The sequence below is a fragment of the Buceros rhinoceros genome, unplaced genomic scaffold (assembly GCF_000710305.1).
Source record: "Buceros rhinoceros silvestris isolate BGI_N320 unplaced genomic scaffold, ASM71030v1 scaffold2001, whole genome shotgun sequence".
Lineage (NCBI taxonomy): Eukaryota > Metazoa > Chordata > Aves > Bucerotiformes > Bucerotidae > Buceros > Buceros rhinoceros.
Genome location: NW_010392379.1, coordinates 188,760 through 208,289, shown reverse-complemented (window position 1 = coordinate 208,289; position 19,530 = coordinate 188,760). Strand labels below are relative to the sequence as shown.

The following is a 19,530-nucleotide window of genomic DNA, read 5'->3' as shown; positions in this document are numbered from 1 at the left end:
TGTAGGGAACATACTGTTGAGATTATTTCTACCTGGATTAGTCAAGTTTTAATTGTTTTTGGTTTTTCAATGAATAGTGAGCAGGTGTATGAATAATCTCTTGTCTGTTTACTTTATGCTCTCTTGTCAAATGACTTACTTCAGTCAATATGTTATGGTCCAGGAATGCTCTGAATAAAACCACTACGTTAAATCATTAGATGACTTGCAAGTGTGTTACAAGAACTGGATGCGGACATGTTCTGACTTCACACTAAATTTTTAGATGGAAATGCTGAGGTAAGAAAGGAAAGTCCACTGACTGCATTTGGAGATGAGCGTGTGTGTTTGCCTCCAACTGTCTGTCATGTACCGGAAGGTGTTACTAGTGCTGTCACCCATTTCAAGTGTATTGGAGGTGAATCTTAGCATTGGAAAAGACTTAAAAAAAAAAAAATCCTGAGCTGCTTTGTTTCCATTGTTCAATGAGAATAACGTAAGCCTGAACATGATAGTTGGATCATTGGATGATGATCTGTGAAGAATATCAAAAAGGTTATTTGTTTGGATAAGATTTCCGGATGACTTTCAGAGAGATTCTTAATTCCTCTCTCCATGCACATGTGGACTCTTGCACTCTCTCAAAAGACTTGGCTTTTATACAACATTTTTTAAAGTGTCAGAACTTTTTTTACATCTCTTGAACTCGCAGTTGAATGGAGAAGCATATCATATTGAAACTGCAGTCAAACCATATCTTAACAGCTTTGAAATCAAAGCCCTGGGATTTATGCTGTCTGATTAATAGCAGGTTAAGAAACACTTTTTGTATGTGTGCTGGCTTGCAGATCTTTTTCAGGGAAAACCTGATAGACTCAATTGCTTAAACTCTGGCGAAAGCATCATCTCTTATGCATTCAACAAAGAATAATTTGTTTTCCACTGCTGATATGGAGTACCTTAAACTATGAAGTGATTGACTGTGAGGCAATACCCCATCGCAGAAGTATTTTCCACGCCCTGAAAGGGGTGTGCAAGCGAAGATGGAAATGCATAGGTGCTGAAATGAAAATGTGAAAATCAGTTGCAAAAATAATGCACTTTGGAGCATGTCTGTTGCTGTGCATTTGCTTCTGGTGGCGTACTGTTATCTGGGGTTCTCTCAGGGGAGTCAGTGGCTCTTTCTTGATCTTAAGAATTGCTGTTGGATGCTGTTTTCATCAAACTACTACTCACAGAAAAACACAGTTGCAATTATTGGAGGTGGTTGATGGTCCATCAAGAAACCTGAATGCTATGAGAGGCTGTAACAAAATGTGAAACCTGTTATGCATGTGTGCTTTGAAAGCTTTCCATGGAGAGAAGCCTGAGTTAGGTTTTCATAATGGTTAGGTTGTTACATCAGGCAGAAGCAGATGCAGAATTGTTCTAAATTTTCAAGTTAGGCTGGCTTTAAACAATGGCCGGGTCTGAAAACATTTTTGGTGTTACTAAGTTGAGGTTAATTTTCATCCAGCCTATGCCACTTTGGGATAAGCGGGCAACAGTCCATAGTGTTAGTTTAGCTTTTTTCAGTAACTCCTGTTTGCTTTGCGAGTGGTCCTGAAGGACAACGAAAATACCATCTGGTTGTTTCAAGAGAGGCTTGGGACAAGGTAAACAGATTCCTGGCTCATCAGATACCACCTGTTTCAGAGTTGGCCTTGCTGTGAGTGATTTACTGATATTGAGCCTAATAATGATGAGAACGATTGATTGTGGGGGCATTTGAAGACTGGGGAGTGGGAAGCCTTACTGTTTAATAGCAATTGAGACTAATAAAAATGCAAAGTGCCTGTAGTGTTTGCCAGTATCAGATTTCACCTTCCCTCTGTCCTGCCCCAATCTGGTGAAACTGAAGGGAGTAAACTTTTATCTAACTTGTACAGTTTCACAGGTTACATGCAGGCTGCAACTGTGAGCTGATCACTCTTCACAGTGCTCCTCTGAAGTAGGATGAGAAAGGATGTAAGCTGTGCTCTTAGCCCAGGGTAGTGGGCCAGTAAGAAGAGTCCATGCTCTGGACCTTCAGACTTGGAAACAGCAGTGAAAGGTTTCTAGTTTAAATTTAAATTTTTAGAATATGTTTTCCACTGCATCTAGAGTATATTGCCAGAAGCTCATCTGGGATCTAAAGAAAATTATACATCTGTTCTGGTTTTGCTGGGGCAGAATCACAGGTCTGCAGGCCATTAGTGGTTTTGAGTCAGCCAGGGCAGCTGACTGCCTCACAGGTGTATCCCAGACCATAAATGTTGTGCTCAGTATAAAGGAAGTTTGCTAAGGAGAAGGGGGCTCCTCCCCTTTATCCTGAGGACTGCTTTCCTGTTTATTGTGACTGCTGTGCATTCGCTGGCCGGATTATAACCTTGTATACTTTATATTGGCATTTGGCATTAGTTTGGCTGTTTCATTAAATCCGTTTTCATTTCAACCCATGGGTCTCCTTTTCCTAATCCCCTTTCTTGGCTGGCGAGAGGTCATCAGGTGATAGAGGAAGTGCTATAGTTTAGCCCTGGATACAGGGGCTAAACAGAGACAGCCTCTTAGTTTAAGAATCAAAACACATATATGCACAAATTACTCCAGTTTTCCAGGTTTTATGTAATTTTCTTTCTAGCACAGTGAACAATTTTTGGTTTCTTTTCTTTTTTTTTAAATGGAACAAAATCACCCAAAGAGATACATCAAAGTCCAGAGATGAGTGTGGTTAGTTTAGTGGTATAATCCAAACCCAGAGCTGAGTTGGGGGGTTTCACCTATTTGCTGTGTAGCCATATGAATTTGTTTATCACTTCACAGAAGATTCAGATCCAGCTTTGCCATTGTGAGGATAAGTTTTCTTCCATTCTCTAAGTATTTCAAAACTGGAAGAATATAGAGACCGTAGCAAACAGCAGAGCTTAGACATTCTCTCTTACCTACATTAACTGAAAGACTCTGAGTTCTTTGTGAATAAGATTGTGGCTTCCAAATGCCCCAGACTTTGCTTCTGCTTGTGATGGCCTTTTGGTAATTCAGTTGTCTGTGCTACAGATTCTTTTTTTTTTTAGTATAATGAAGAATAGTAAGTTTGTTTGACAGTCAACTGTGTTACTAGAGAGTGTTATTAAAACTCGTGCAGCTTATCAGCTGCTGTGCATTAAAACTGAGTTTTCTTCTGTGGTTGTCAAGTATTGTGTAGAAAGTAGAACAAGAGGAGCCCTGAAGCATCACCTTTTGTAGGATGAACACCTTCAACCTAATGATCTTTTTTTGAGACATTAAGTTATTATTAAGAAAGCTTGACAAGTAATTTTCTACTTTGTTTTAAATGATAAAATGATGTGTTTTCTGAAGCATGAAATAATTTTAAAAGATTCTAAATTTGTTGAATTGAAATATCAAGGTGTTTAGCAAAATATTAGGAAATGTGAATGGTTGCCTGTCCTGAAGGAAATGTTTGTCAAGAAAGAAAACATTGAAATAGAATAATGTATGTTAAATGATGCATTCTCCTATTTTATAAAGATGAACTCTGACAGGGAAGTGGCTGTGGTCTTCCTTGCTAATAATAACAATGAATCGTAATTGGATACTTACATTAAAATCCCATTTTTGATACCAGAAAGTCTTTAGTGTAGATCTGAGGAGGAGGGATGTCTGTGTCCTAATAAAGGGACTCCCTTGAAAATTCCGTTTAAAGTTTCCTTGAAAGATTAAAGGAAAACTCTGTGTGTGCATTTTAGTTTAAAAGATTTTTTTTGGTTTTTTTCTGTTTTCTTTCTTTCTTCCATTCTTTTTTCCTCTCTAGTGCAACATTCTTATTTATCTTCTGGTCAAGGAATTTCTAGACTCAGACATAGGCTTTACTTTAGAACAAATAACTATTTAAGACAGCTAATCTAGGTACTATTTTAAAAAGTCACATAAATTAAGTCTTGGAAATGTATAATTGAGTGAAGCTATTCTTAATATAGTACTTAAATGTTTTATTTTGTCATTGTTTATATTCCGGAAGACAGGCACTCAGTGAGCTGTTGGCATGCGTATATTTATGTTAACTTATTAGAGAAGCTGAATATAGATTCTGTGTCTTGGTAACTCCAATGACTAGAAGTTAATCTAGTAGCAGTAATGATTGTGGCATCAACGGAGATGCCAACAGAGTGTGATGTCAGCACAGTATGTGAAATTTACCTACTCTACTGCTGCTACGTCGCAGCTGTTAAAGGAACTCTATGAAATACTTCTTGGCATTTTAAAATAAATACTAACTAGTGGCATTCAGTGGAACATACAATATTTTAAAAAGTCATACCGAGAAAACTGAAAGCCTTACTTAAGAGTAGATTACAGGCTTTGTTACATGCCTTGGGGTTGTTTTCAAAAAGTGGAGCACATCTGTTTGAAATAATTTTCTGCAGTATATTTTTGAATATTTTTTGGTTTTAATGCAAAGGCCTTGTCTGTCCTATGGCACCCACCCCCCCACTCTGGCAAGATTTTAGTGCTATTTAGCCAGTAGTTCATGAAGGTATGAAATAATGGATAAATTTAAAGGTATCCCCTTTTTTTTGGTGTTTATTATTGTAAGATGCTTACCACTAGATTGTTCTGTGTAGAATTGTGGATGTAACAGTTTTCAGAGGTCTTCTTCCTTTTACAAAAATATTACTCGCGCTGTGATAGTCAAAATCATTCATCAGGGAATTGCATAATTTTTGGTGTTTTGCATGTTACTGGTCTTATTGTAATTTGCTTCTGTGTGGGAAATCTAGTATGTCTAAACTCCATTAAATGCCTCTGTAATGAGTTTTGTAATTTCTGGGATTTGAATTCTACTGATTTTGGTAGATAGGAGAAGTTGGAAATGTGACCAGTGGAAGAAAATAATAAAAATTAATGTTTGTGTGTTTTCTGTGTTATGAGGTATATAGTTGGGATGATACTGTAGAATAGAACTTGTAGAAGAGAGCTTACACTAAATTTTTGGGGCTCTTTGTAGGGAGGTGAGGTAGAGAGGGAAGTAGCACCGCTGTTGAAGCTTGAAGGCCTACCAGAAGAAAAAAAGATGGTGTTTATATCGAGAAACATCATGCATTAAATTTTTAGAAAAGAGATGGGGAAAAAATTGTATTAGATTGTAATAGGTCTGAATCTCTCAAGCCTTATAATGGCGCTGATTTCTTAGGTCTTTGTGTTCATTCACCCTTTCTGATGACTGTGCACTACTTGCTGTCCGCTTCTTCCAGCAGAACACCAGAAACCTGTAGGCTTCAGGAGAGAGTGCGCAAAGTCAGCGTACGTTGTATCCTGCAGACTGTTGAAGCACTAAGGAATACCGTGATAAAAATGGACGTTTTATGTTACTTTAAGACATTAGCAATTTCTTTTAGTCAGTTAATTTTTCAGGATGGCTGATTATGTAGGCTTTCTTTTTCTCTGCTAACTTGAGCAAAACCGATCTGGGTTATCCCTTTATGTTTACTATTCTGAAATAATAAAGCTACCTCTACTCAATTTTTCCATTTTCTGATTTGTCATCTTGGATTTCTGTATGTCAGGAAAATCAGAGTTCAGAAGTCTGGTTGAGCAGGACACTGAAATTTATATTGAGGTAAAAAAGACCATTAGAAGTTTGGAATAGGTTGATAAGCTGAACATTGGACCTTTGCTATTAGAGGAGTTCTGTTTTGGATCCCAAAGGGGTTAAAATGGTCATTCATCCAGTTAGTTGGGAGTTAGATAAAACTATGCAGTGTGGGGGAGGGGTTTTGGGAACATGTGTGGAAACACCGCTTCTAGCTTTCTGTATAGTACTTCTGCTACTCAGCTGTGGTGAAAGCATGTTTTAAAGTTCTGACCTGTGTTGTCAGGTCAGAACTTTAAAAAAAAAAAAATCTTAGCAGGATCTTTTCCAGCAAATATAGTGCCTGTACTGGCACTATTTTTTTAATCTACACACTCTTTAAAATCACTTGTGTAGACTTCCTGTGATGACTGTAACAGAAGTGGACAGCTGCTGCAGTCCCTGTTTTGCAGATTTGGGGTATAAGGTGTAGGAGAAACTAAACTCTCACCCTCATAGTAGCTGAGGTCTGGCCTTTGATGTGGTGTATCGACACCTCTCTGGCTTGGCCTTACTTGATCACAATTGTTCAGGGAGGCTGTGGGAAGAGAGGAATTGAAAATGGGTCACCCTTTATCCCAGATGGAGACCGTCATCCCTGAGCTGTTCCTCTCCTGTTTCCATAGGAGAGATTTCTTCCTTTTGTCTGAAATACTGGTGGAAGGGGAGAGGTTTAAAAGTCTTCTATTTTATTGTCTATCAAAGCATTTCAGTGTACTGTAGTAAGAATATGACTTTTGTGTGAGATGGTATATCAACAAGTGATGCTAGTATTGGTATTTCAGATTTGGTACCATGTCAAAGATTCCTTGCTACCTGGGCAAATTAATCATTCCAGAGGAGTTTTGGCACCCCTGTGAGAAGGGGCAGCTGTAAAAACCCGCAGGATGAGCGTGCAGGCAAAGGCTCTGTCCAACCAGAACACCAGGAGGGATTTAGATGGTCACAGAGTCAGTGCTAAACCTGTAGCTGCTCCAGGAAACTTTAAAATCCAGACTGCAAGCAGCTCTTGTGGGGGAAATCACATGTTGCTGTTCAGTTCTTCAAAAGTATTAAGAGAAGGTTCACACTTTCCCAACTTCGTTGTAATGTTGTTCAAGCAGACCCTTTGAAGAGTGATTTCATTTAAATTTGAATTATTTTTCCTTTTTTTTGTCTATAGAGAAAGGTTGCCATTGTGAAACTGAAACTAAGTTCTTTAGCAGGTACATAGCCTCTGCATTAACCACCTTTTTTTTAGTTTCCTACTATGCTTTTTTTCCCTATGCTCTTCCAGGAGCAATATTTCTCTGAAAGTATCTGTCAGTCACTTCTTCAGTGATGTGCCTTCCCCTGAAAATTTTTCAGGGAGATGATATAAAACATGTTGATTTTTTTTGTCGAAAGTGAAGAAAAATAGTTTTGTTTCTCAAAACAACTGTGGGCAGGAAATCAGCATGGTGGGGAAGAACTTTTGGTATTCCCTGGAAGATAGTAGATTTTTTCTAATTAAGTTCCAGCTGGCAGAAAATTCTGCTGGGTGTCTGTGCAAAGGGCTGGGCCCTGAAATCTATCAGCAGAGTCAAATTGTATATAACTGAGGAAGGTTTGTGCTGGTTTTGAATTTGCCTCTGATGTGTATAGCAGTGGGTCTAGGGTTTGCGTGACTCAATGAAGCTGCTTCTGGGCATGTTCTAAAACCAGTTTTGTTTCCTGTATGTTTTCCCATGATAAATTCACAGAACAGCAGAGGTTGCAAGGGACCTTTGGAGGTCAGCCGGTCCTCTCTCCCTGCTCAAGCAGGGCCACATAGAGCTGCTTGTCCAGGAATTGCATCTTTAGTTTCAGAGAAAAGAGGGAGAATATGCTGCTGTACACTTGGAAAAGGCATTTAGCTTTTCTCACCCTCCCACCTTCTATCAGGTGAGCAGGTTTGGGTGCAGAGGCAGGGTGCTGGCTGTGTCCTGATGCTGATTTGCAGGTGTAGCACCTAGAAATGAAGAACAGTGCTCTTGTCCAGATTGAAGAAATGCAGCTAATACTAATTGGTCTGAAAAACAAATGAGGAATGTAGCAGCTAATTAAGATAAAGTTGTTCCATTAAGACCAGGATGGAGCTGACGGCTAAAGTGAAGGAGGACTCAGTTTTGCCTCTTTGCATGAAAAACACATCTATCTTTGTGCTTTAAAGACTGATTAGGGTTCATAAGCAACTTTGTGAAAGTGTAAGCAACCTCTTTTTCTGACCTTGAGTTTTCTTTTAATGCTTATCTATACCTAGCTTTAAAATATTTCTGTGAAAATTAAAATGTGCAGTCACTGCTTGGTACATCTTTAATATGAGTTTCTAGAGGGTCATTGTGGTGGGTTAACCTTGGCCAACTGCCCGCTCAGCCACTCTTTCACTCCCTGCCCTCCACATAAGGGAGGGAAAATAACATGAAAAAACTCGCTGACTGAGGTAAAATTGTGGAGATTACTTACCAATTATTGTGGTAGACAAAACAGGCTTGACTTGTGGAAGCCTAATTTATTGCCAATTAAAATAGAGTTGGAAAATGAGAAACAGAAACTTGTAATACCTTCCCTCATCTGCCACCCATTTTTCCTAGACTCAACTTCACTCCTTCATTCCCAACTCCTCTATCTCCTCCCTACACCTTTATATATTTTTCTTCTCTCTTCTTTAGGAGAGGCAAGAAGCACAGTATAATCCTGAGGACCCAGCTGTCGGTGAGAGTACATGCCTGCATTGGTAAGTAAAGTTCCACATGCCTGAAAAAGAGAACAAATAAACAGAATCTATCTCTGAGAAGCCAGTCTGGAGAGTATGAATCAGACTTGATGTGTTCCAAGTTGAGGATAATGGTCAATAAATTGCTTTCTTTATTGCATGCTAAAATTAAGTTGTATTAATTACATCACATCAGCCCAGGGAAGTATAGCATTTGACAGTGAAGCACGATGGTTGAGAGTGATTTGGAGAGTCTCGCATTATCTGTCTTGCCACAGCACTAGTGTGTGCCTGAAGACGACTGTTCTGAATTGGGAAAGGGATCTGAAGAATTGTTGGCTGACAAATAACTACGGCGTCTTAATAGCACGTAATGTTTGTTACTTTACGTCTTGCAGATCTTGTCTGCCTATTTGTCATTATCACAGTGTCTGTGTCTTAAAAAGCTCTGGTTAAAACAGTGCTGTTATGAGGAAAAGTCTAATGAAAGTCATAATGTGAGAGTTTTAAGAGCTTTATGGTTGTGTGAACGGAGGCTGATATGCTGTGATGGTGTTAATATGTTCTCCAGTATTCTGCAGAGCAGAGTTTTACTGAGTTAGTAGCAAAGCTAATGCTCATGTTCTGGTGACATTATGATAGTTGTTATGAGTGGCTGGTTTAAAAAAAATATATAAAATGATCCTATAGGTATATGTCAGTTTCCTGTTTTGTTTCCAACCTCTCTGTAGTAGATTCAGCACCCTATATATGTTTAGCTTGTTGTTTTTTCTTCAAGAGATCATAGCTGAAGCATTGAAATACAGGTATTTTCCTTAAAAGGAGGAGGAGAAAGTAAAAAGTTTTGTATTTCCACAGTGCTACTGCGGTCAGAGGATTCAGGCTTTAAATACAACTAAGCATCTTTCCCCTGCCCCCAGGATGCGTTATGAAACAGCCTTTCTGGGAATTTTAACTGAACATAAGCAACCTACAGAATTCCTCGAATACCTCCCATTGAGAGGGATCTCTAGCCTGCCTCATGCAGGAACAGATTCTCCGCTACTACTGTGGACTTGAACTAGGGTAGAGCAAGCCTATGCATTAAGTATTAGAGGAGAAACAGAGATGCTGCAAATTCTAGGCTGATTTTATAAATGTGAATGAAATTAAGAACAGCTTGGAGAAGCCTGGGAATACATTTGGCAAAACAGAGCAGTGCAGCAAGGCAAGATTTCATATGTTTCCTGGATTGAGGTTTTATAAAAACAATTTTCATGTAAAAAATTTTTGTCCAGAGTACAGCCATCAAGGAACTGGAGCACGCCAGGTTCTGAGCTTCCATGTGCGATTGCTTTGTTGTTACCTGCTTGCATTCAAGCTCGCTGTGGGCGATTAGAGCTGTTACTGTGCATGTATATTAATTGTTCCTGTGTGAAAGTGCATTTCTTTGTCAGGTGCTGTTACTCTGACAGCAGTGTTTCATTCAGCAGTGTGTACAGGGAAAGCCAGGCTGCAAAACTTGAGTCCAGATTTCAAACTCCTAGAGTAGTGGTGTGTTTGGATATGGGTTTTTGGCTTGGTTCATATAGGCAGAAAAGCTAAATGCAAGATCTGGTTTCAATTTCCAACCGCCCTGCTGAAGTTTAGTCTTTTAGGGTAAGTTTTTTGTTTCAGCCCATAGCTTGATGTAATAAAGTTTCTTCTCTCTTCTTTTTAATTTCTACAAACCAAATGTGTCTTTTATTTTTGGTATGGGATAGCTTGAAAGAGTCAGGGACACTCAGCAGTCTTAGTACTGGCCTTGTTTGGTGACCTGTGCTTGGCAGTTAAACTTGTCACAGAACAGGAGGGTTGTTTCACAGGCACAGTGGGCACTTTTCTTCATCTCCCACATACTTTGATATCAGCTGCCTATTAACATCTTTTCTGAAATATAAGCATTAGGTTTAGGGTTTAAAAGATGTATTACATATCTGAAGTAGAAACCAGGAGCTAGAGCAATCTGGGATGATGTTACTTGGAATAAAACTGACTTGCCTTATGCATTTTTCTTTCAGTCTTCACAAAATCCGTGGAAAGCATTGTGGTTAGCAATGTTACTGACTCCACAAAGACCCCAGGAGCTAGCTGGGACTGCTTTCTGAGATAATGTGGCTTGTTCTGTAGTGCCCCTTCCACAGAACCTCCTGTCATGCTTGCATTCAAGGTTTTACTTTGTTCGAAATGCTGACAGGTATAAAGCAATGGCTTTCTTGTCATTAACTTCTCTCATTTGGAAGTTGAAACAATTTTTTTTTTTTCTCCTTCCTAACATGTTATACTCCAAAATTGTGGGAAATACACAAGCGTTTATATTCAGAAGTTCAGATGAAGGTTTCCAGCATTACTGACTTCAGATCTCTGGGGAATTCATTGGGTTTTAGTGTCAGAGGATGTACTGACTACAGGCCAATATTCTCTGAGACTTGGGAAGCTTCAGCAAATCCTGTGTCAAGTGAGGTGGTTTTTTTTTTTATTTTTAAGTAGGGCAGGGAAGGAATAAAGCTTAATAACCTGAGTGCAAAAGTTGTTAGTGGTATTCTATGCCCCATTGCATACCAGTCACTCTCATGTCTCACTCAATGCATTAATACTACTTTTTTTTCCCCTCTCAATTTGAATTCTTGTCTTATGTTCATGCTAAGGACTTTCAGCATGGAGGAACAAATTTTCTTTTAAATATCACTCTACTTTTCCCATTTTGGCTTGATCCAGATTAAATTGTCAGGACTAATTAGAAGGCAATTTAAAAGTTAAAGTTTAAATAGTTTTAATACAAACTGCAATATATACAGTTTCTTGGTATCAAAAGACTATTGCTGAAACCAGTTTTGTTCATAAAACATAACTAATTGAATATTATAGATGTAGTTTTGTTGTTAAAAGACGTTAGTGGAGGAAGCTCAATCTGTAAATCACATAATGTCAAATTTGACCTTTTATTGAAATTAGATTCATTGTGAGTTAATACCCTGTGGGAAAAGTCTCTGGTATTTTTGGCACCCATATGACTTTCCTTGTTTATATTTAGTTGTGTCTCAACATAATTTTATTTTGTATGTATTTAACAATTACAGGGCTCAGCTGAAGCCTTGATAAAGTCCAATGTAAACGAGGACGTAGCTTTACAGGGCAAACACCAACAGTGCCAGAAACTTTAGTCCCTTAACTAAGAAGATTTTAGTCAGAGAAACTCTTTGACTGTGAAGTTTTAAAGACTTTAAAGCTTCGCTCTTTCTGGACGGTGACTTGTTTTATTCATCATGTCCTTGCTTGGACAGCTCTGTTCCCAGCTGCTACTTCATTTGTCTGTTCATTGCTTCTTGGTATTTTTCTTTCAAAATCTGAGGTGGTCTCTGAGAGAAAAGGCAGCATTTACTCTTGCCTGTCTGGGCGCAATATCTAGCCCAGGAGAGTTCCGTGTCTTCTTTTAAAATGCTTATATCTGTTATGGGGAATCACGCTCTCAATATTGAGAATGAGGTTTGGATAGTGACCTATGACTGACTGATTCTGCCAAAAGAAGTTTGACATAAGCTTCAGGTGTTAATATTAATGTAATACAAGAAGAATGCAAGTAACAAAGGTTGATGTAATTCTGAATACATGTATTGGCCTGGGATTGCTCAGAGTACTGTAGCTTGGAAAGTCAGCAAATATTGCAAGGTATATTTTAAATTTTACTTCTCCTTTGTGTCAGTTTATTATTAAAAAATTTCCCAAAACCACGCTCACCCCCCCAACTCTCAATTAGTTGTTTAAAGTGTTTTTGCATTATAAAATGATGGGTTTGCGTGGTTATAACTTTTTCTGTATTTATACAAAGTCTTTCTTTTATCTGTCTATAGATTAAAAATAATTTGCATAAATAGTTCTGTTATATTTAACAGCTTGATCCCTAAACAATTGTGCAAGTATATTGCAAGCGTCTTGCTAAATATATAGCTTCATTATTAGTTATGTTCATTTTATAATTTGGTTGGTTTTTGCACATAGGCAGTTGCAGGTTTACCAGAGCATGATGGTTATGTAATCTACACCATGCTCACCTTTCCCCGCTGTTCTGTGGGTGCTCAGCAGTGGACTCTTCCCAAGGATGTGACACTGTAGCTGCTGTGCCGCATGGTGGCTGTTTCTAGCCCCTGTTCTCAGGGCATCTGCTTTAACCAGCAGTGTTAGCACCAATAGTCCAGCCTTTCCACACAGATCTTTGGATTGTCTTCTTGACATCCTCTCACTCCTGACATGTTTTGTGAAAGGCAGCCATAAATGTCGTCTTGAGCTCCTTTTGTTCTGGGATACCTGAGGGAAGCTGTAAGCTAGTTGTAACTGGGAGGCTAGTAGAAGCCAGCTGTTTTTATTTGTTCTGTAATGGCTGAAGTATGCAGTTAGTACTTCTTTTCTTTGTACAGTTTTCCCTTCTGTTACCCATTATGTGGACTTGTTGCCTGTATTACAGCAGATATGATTAAGTTCTGTAGCTATTTATGCATCTATTGAACCTTCTGGTAAGATCTGTTCCTCCAGGTGCTTGAGGTACAAGTTCTTTCCTGATGGAACCACAGTGGTTTCACGAACAGAGTTATGTCTCAAGTCTATAACTGTATCTGACACTTTATTGCAAAGAAGTTAAGATACATGGATAGAAGTGGGGCAAAAATGGGGTTTGTCCTTTTAACGAGGTTGGTATTGAAGTGTAGAAAAGCCGGTGTGATTCTGGTTAAGGAAACACATGAAACAGTGTTGGGTTTCATTCTCTGAGAGCAAAGGTAAGCTTGTGCCTCCAACCCTTGTTGTCTCACTTAGGGTGTTTCTCCCTGTAAATATCGTTATTGTGTTGGCGTTTGACTGGCAAGGTGCTAAGTGTCAGAGCAGAGTTCTCATAGCCATGGACTGTGAAACTCCTCTTGTTCACACTTTAAAACTTTCCAATTTCTTTTTTTTTTAAGGGAATAGCTTATTTGATTTAAAATAAACTGTTTTCTATTGGTAGGGGAGTTTCTGAATGCACTAAGAGAAAAGAGTCCAAATAAAATCTTTTCTAAAGGAAGCTTAATTTGGACAAGTAGTGTTTGAGATGTTCCAATGAAAGTCTCAAGAAAGAGAGGTACTTTGGGTTGTTTGAAGGAAATTTTACAGTTTTCTGTTCAGTGTTAGGCATTTCTAATAGAAAACGTTTTCAGTTTGGGAGAGGGAACATGTGGAGAACATTAGCAGTTCGGCAAAACATGCAACTGATTCGGGTTTAATTTGAAGGGAACAAAAGAGGTGCCTTGAGAATTTGTCGGAAGTGCTGTGGTTTTGCCTTCTTTGCACTGATGGTAACAGGAGAGAGGGAGAGGTGAGTTGAAATTGCTTGATCAAATATCTTCTTAGCATAATTGGGAGAAAAGACGGTGATTAATGGTTTTAATGGGGCTGCACAGGGATCCAGCATGCGTTATGAATTTGTAATCATAGTATGCTTCCTTTGAATCTTACTGTAACTTGGTAAGAGTCCTGGCTTAAATGAAGATAATAAACAACATGTTTACTACATGTAAACTGACATCACACAAATTGAAAAAATGTGAAAAGGAATGCCAGAGCTTGGGGGAGATTATTATTATTTTTTTAAGGGTTAGGCTTTTTTTAATAGAATAATTTGAGTTTTACTTAAGACAGCACACAGTACTGGGGCCTGCTTCCAGATGTGATTGGAAATATCTGGTTCATATTTTGAGTGAAACATGAAATAGCTGCAAAGGCTATGATAAAAATACCTTTTCCAGCTTTTTAGGATTATTTAAATTTTCTTTCCCGAGAATGTGGAACACAGATGCTCTGAGTAAAATCCCCTGGTTCCCAGATCAGACTGCTTTGTGAAAATCTATCCGTATAAATAACTTGTGGTTTTGCTCTAAAAATGTACACCTCTTTAAACTGAAATTTTAGACTTTTGTTGTACTCCTTGTGCATGTTTCTAGTGTGCCTCCTTTGTGGGGATGAACCACAGTACTTTCCCTATAACCTGTGATTTGCCTTCTACGATCTCGCTGAGAAACCTCTGGGTGGGTCCCGTCGGATTTCAGAAGGTGTTTGAGACAAAGCAGGGAAATTTCCAAGATTTGTCTCTGCATATTTCCTTTAAATTATAATCCTTAAAACAGGCTTTGTAGCAAGAAGAACCAAGAAGCTGTAGAGCAGATAAAGCCTCCATTAGCAATGGGTTGTTACTTTAAAGTGGTGTATTCCTGCTTCAAAGCGGTTTGTTCCAGGTTTGAAAGGACTGCTATAGAGTGTGCTAGCAGGATGCTTTTCTCCTCTTGGGAAGCTTTGTGTTAAAATGTGAAAGCTTCTCTGACTCAACTTGTGCCAGGAAGTACTGCAGAAATCGAGTGAAATGTCTTTAAATTGGGACATTCTCTTTCTGACTTTTCTTTTTCTGACAACTGAGATTTCTATAATAATTTGCTTCTCTTGCAATGTGTAAAGAATTTGTAAGAGTGAAGGAATCTACTTTTGCCTCTTAAAACACAGTGAGATTTAAAACAAATTTTGTTTCTAAGCAAACAAACACAAATCTTCAGTCATCTTCAGTGGTACCTTAAAGGAGACAATCTCCTCATAAATCCAGGGAGGAAAATAAGTAGTATGATACTTGACTTCCCATGCCCCAATACAAGTCTGTTTAGACTTGTTTCAGATATTTTTAAAAAGTAATTATGAAGTACCATATTACTGATATGTGGATGTTTGATGCAGTCTCAATGTGTCTTTTTAGAGATTAAAAGATTCTAACACAATGCAATAATGCTTTTATTCTTTGCATATTACCATCTACCTGGTGCTCTGAAAGTCCTCTACATCTGCGGACGAATAAATTCTCTGAAAGGAGGGGAACTAAGTTAATTACTGAATTAACTTGAAATTACTGGAGTATACTGCAGTTGCAGTTTCTAAAAGGAAAATAAACCCACAAATTTCATCCAACATCTTACTTTAGTGCTTGTTGGTTCCAGTAGTTTCCCTTTTTAGCTATCTGCACTTGCTACTTCATAGATCTTTGTGCTGATAGACAAAGCAGTTCTTACTCTTATGTCTGTGGTCAGGCAGTTGAAATCATTTTTCTGTAGACTGAAGCATAGCATGTTCAAGCCTTCAACTAGGGAAAAAAGTTACATTGGTATTAAATATCTTCAAATAAATTAGTGTTACACATGGTAAAGAGAAAAATTATGTTTCCTGCCTCGATTGAAACCTGTTCTATATAGAAGATATAAACCAAATGAATTGGGTTCATATTAGCTCTCTTGAAACGATGCACCACTCAGGCCTTTTTTAAGCCTTACCTTGAAAAAGGAGTAAAACAAAATTAAGCATCTGAACTATGGAAAAGAATTAGGAGCTGATACTTAAAAGCTATGGGTTTGGAATAAGAAATATTGATATTTCTTTGGGGTGTCATTCTCAACCCTGCCACTGATTTAGCCTTGTTTGTAAGGAAGGTGGAGGGATGCTAATGTTGCTCAAGTGGAATTAAGGTAAATACAGTTCCTACTTCTCTGTGATGTTTGAAGATGCGTGGCCAAACTTTGCTTTGATTTACCAACAGTCTCTAAGCATCTGTACTGAAGACTGCATTAACATTAAACATATGGAGTTTGTCCACTAGCTTTTGCATTTAGAAATGCAACATTCTTCATTTTGCTCGACTCTAGATTTTAGCTCTGGATTTGCTGAAATTTAAGGAGCTGCGCAATGAGCCTAGAAGTGGCTGCAGAGCAAGTTGTGGCTTTCAATTCCCAGAATTTTTGGGTAACGAAAGAACTGGATTAGTGATGTTTATTTTTCTGTAATGTACTTCTGGAGTAATAAAAGAGCAGAAATGGTGTTAATTTATAAAGCAAAGAATTGTGCTACGATGGAAAAGAGGCTTCTCTTCAGAATGAATCTGTTACATGTAATGCTTTCAAGTGGAAGCCCTGCAAAATTTCTGTTCCCTGTTTAGTACTAACAAAATACTAAACAAAAACCTCTACATGTCTAGAGAATGACCGGGCTGTTTCCCCCAGCCCCTCCATCAGTTACTGAGGGAGCTGCTGTGAGATAAATGGGGAAGCATTTCTTCACTGTATTCTTTCCTGTGTGGTGGATTTTTCTCACTCATTGCATATCTGATTTGCTCTCTGATGGACAGTTTTGATCTGTTACTTGATTATCATGTACACATTATCATGTACCACAGGTGAAGCATACTCTTGTATGCCTTATGAAGATTTATTTTTATTAGTTTAAAAGAGAGAATGTATGCACGTAATCGAAATGCAGGGTCAGGAGATGCATGTTTGAACATTATCAGTCTGCTTCAGTCTATCTTTAAAAGCGATGACCAAAATGATGTGCAAACTCATGGCCAACGATGCTTCAAACGGGCACCACTTGATAACTTTCTGTAAGCTCACTGCAGGGCCTAGTAAATGGGTATCATCTTTTCAGAGCAGGGCTGTGTTGTTTCAAACCTTACATGTACTGACAGGAGGGTTAAGTTTTGTCACCTTCTCAAGATCTTACAGAGGAAGGTGATACAAAATACTCGTGGTTTCATAACAGTGGACTGATTTTTTTGACTGTTTTATTAGCTTTTTTCACTGTGATCTGTAATGTTAAATGCATTATCTCATAATTCAAGTGTCAAGAAATAGGTTTTCTGTTTTCAACATGACATTCAAATAATGTGTACTGTTCTTTCCTTGCCTTCAGCTATCCTATTCCTCTCTTTTATATCCTTTTCATATTTTTCATGTGCAGCTGCTTTTACATCTGTAAAAATTAAGATGATTTAATTTGTGAATTGTGTGCCTCTCAATTTATTTTTTCTTGAAAGAAATACTCCAAAGACTGAGAAGCTTTGTTTAAAAAGGTGACACAGTTCCCTGATGTAATATGTTGTTTTCTGTAAGACGTTTAAGTGAGAGATCCACCAAATTTACACACTGTCAAGAAGAAAATGTGTGCTATAATGCAAAATACTGTGACAGTACCTTTGGAAGCATTTAGATAATGCTTGTCATGGGCTCAGAACATGCCGTGGTCAGATGTATTTAGGAGTGGTGGAGGAATCCCACCACTCGTCATTATGGTTTTGTACTTGTATGAACTTGATGAAATTGGGGACATCAGGATATCTGTGTCTGGAAAAGGGAGAGGGAGGTGGGATTATTTGAGTATTGGTGATATTGTAAGCATTGTTAAATATTATGTATTGTGGAAAACTTCCTTAATTTCACAGCTTTTCATGTCTTCAAGTATTGTTTCTAATCATAAGCTGCCCTTTTCTGTGTTTTTTCTTGGGTTTCTTTGGGGGGGGCTTGTTTTTTATCATGTGCACATCTGTATTTTAATAATGATAACTCCTTTAAGTCTTTTTCTCCTGCATTAAGACTCAACAAGCATGTAAAAAATTTAGGTTCTAAAGAGGTAAAGTTACAACCTCTTAACTTAAAGCCCCAGCAGAAGTTACTGTGGCTGAGCAGCATGCTGTTATAAGTGGTAGGATCTCATAAGCTGTGTCAATTCATATTTAGCAGTTTGAGATGAGTCTGGTATTTATAAAGTTATATATCAAGTTTCTTTTAAGCTCTAAATTATCAAATATTTATCTTTAATCTTACTATTAAAATATGAAGAGGAATGTGTTGGTAAACTGTTCTTAAAAAAAAAAATTAAAGCATGTTTTTGTGAGTTTATTTTTTTTCCTCCATGGCTATTGACTTCAGCTTTATGGGCCAGCTATAACTTCAGAATGTCTAAAACTAGCATACCAAGTTATCTTGTTGCTGTGCTGAGGAGGAAAATATAAATGTTGGATGTGTTCCTTACTTCTTCCATAATCCTAAATTTAGGTTCACCAGCCATTTAAGAGCCTGTTCAGCATCAAATGTGACTGGAGAGATTTGCTTACCACTTGACTTTGTGTGAAATAGGGACAGCTGAGAGTGTGGAAAGCTACTCAGCAGGTTAGGCATGGAAGAAGGTCTGGTATTGATCTCACCCATGCCTGAGGGCTGGGGTTTTCCTCAGCCCCTTTAGCAGCAGAGCTTATTCTGCAGGGTGTGGGGGCTGGACAAGCTGTTCTAGGCAGGGGAGGATGGTGACGATGGCGGGAAGATGCCAGCCGGCTGTCCTCACTTTTCTGTCTCGTGCTGCTTAGAGGAGCATGCGTGAGTGGTTCCCTGTAATGGCATCAGAAACACATCAGGAGGCTTCTCTAGTTTTTTTTTCTTTTTCTGTCATGCTGAAATGCTTGCTGTTGCACTGAGGAAAAACTTGCTGTAGAAAACATGGGTATGTTTGCACGAAAGGTCCAGCATCATATGTGACTAACCTGAAAGCCTTGGCTAAAACCCTCACAAAGGAGGTCTGCCATATGTTGTTCAGTTCAACAGCAGGGTATTAAAAATTATTGACTAATTTTTAAGTAATCCAAATATATTACAATTCACAGTATATTAAAATTATCTGAGATCCAAAAAGAGTGGCTGAGGAAATAAAATCCTCCCTATGTCTTTTCTGAAATAGCCAGGTGCTAGTGTAGTGCTCAGGAGTGGGGTACCTTGGGGCAGGGAAGATGCAGGAGTGCTCCGAAGTGCTCACTAAAGCCCTGGGTGTGAGCACACGCTGCACTTCTGTCCAAAGGTTAGTGCAAGTGATGAGTACACAAGCACCCCTGGTTACCCTAGAGAACATGCTATGGGGCGCTCTGGGAGCTGTGACTGGGTCTCCTGAATTTTCACTCTGAGATTAGTGGTCTGCATGTTGGTGTCACCATGGTCTTGCTATTTGATATTGTGTATCTATACTTAAGGTGTTGTGTGGTGTTTCCTGTTTGGGGTTCCTTAGTCAATGTGCAGTCATTTAAATATCTTTGCTAGGACTTCAGGGAAAGCTTTCCTAACCTAACAGCTATGAAGTTGAATCTTTTTGTTTTAAAGCCAGTAAAATATGTATAATTTGGTACCGACTGACAGGACCTCGAGGACTGCCTATGAGCCTGGCAGTACCTCTTAACTTGGAGTGCTGGGTACTGTTTCCAGCTGGCCCCTGGGGATGCTTGTCAGGGAAGCAGGAGGTGTGAGCAATCCAAACGCAGTAATGCCCAAACAATTCTTGAGTTTCTCTGTAGGGA

At 38.6% G+C, this 19,530-nt stretch overlaps 1 protein-coding gene across 1 annotated transcript in view; it reads left to right on the top strand.

Moving 5' to 3' along the window:
- The window catches only part of LOC104500736 (FH1/FH2 domain-containing protein 3-like), a gene marked incomplete at both ends in the record, with an annotated part of 160,590 nt that overhangs the window by 10,503 nt on the left and 130,557 nt on the right, over window positions 1–19,530 (top strand). The window contains one exon of the mRNA XM_010144439.1: window positions 8,299–8,363. Within this exon, the coding sequence (XP_010142741.1) occupies window positions 8,299–8,363 (65 nt within the window). The remainder of the gene's footprint in view (window positions 1–8,298; window positions 8,364–19,530) is intronic.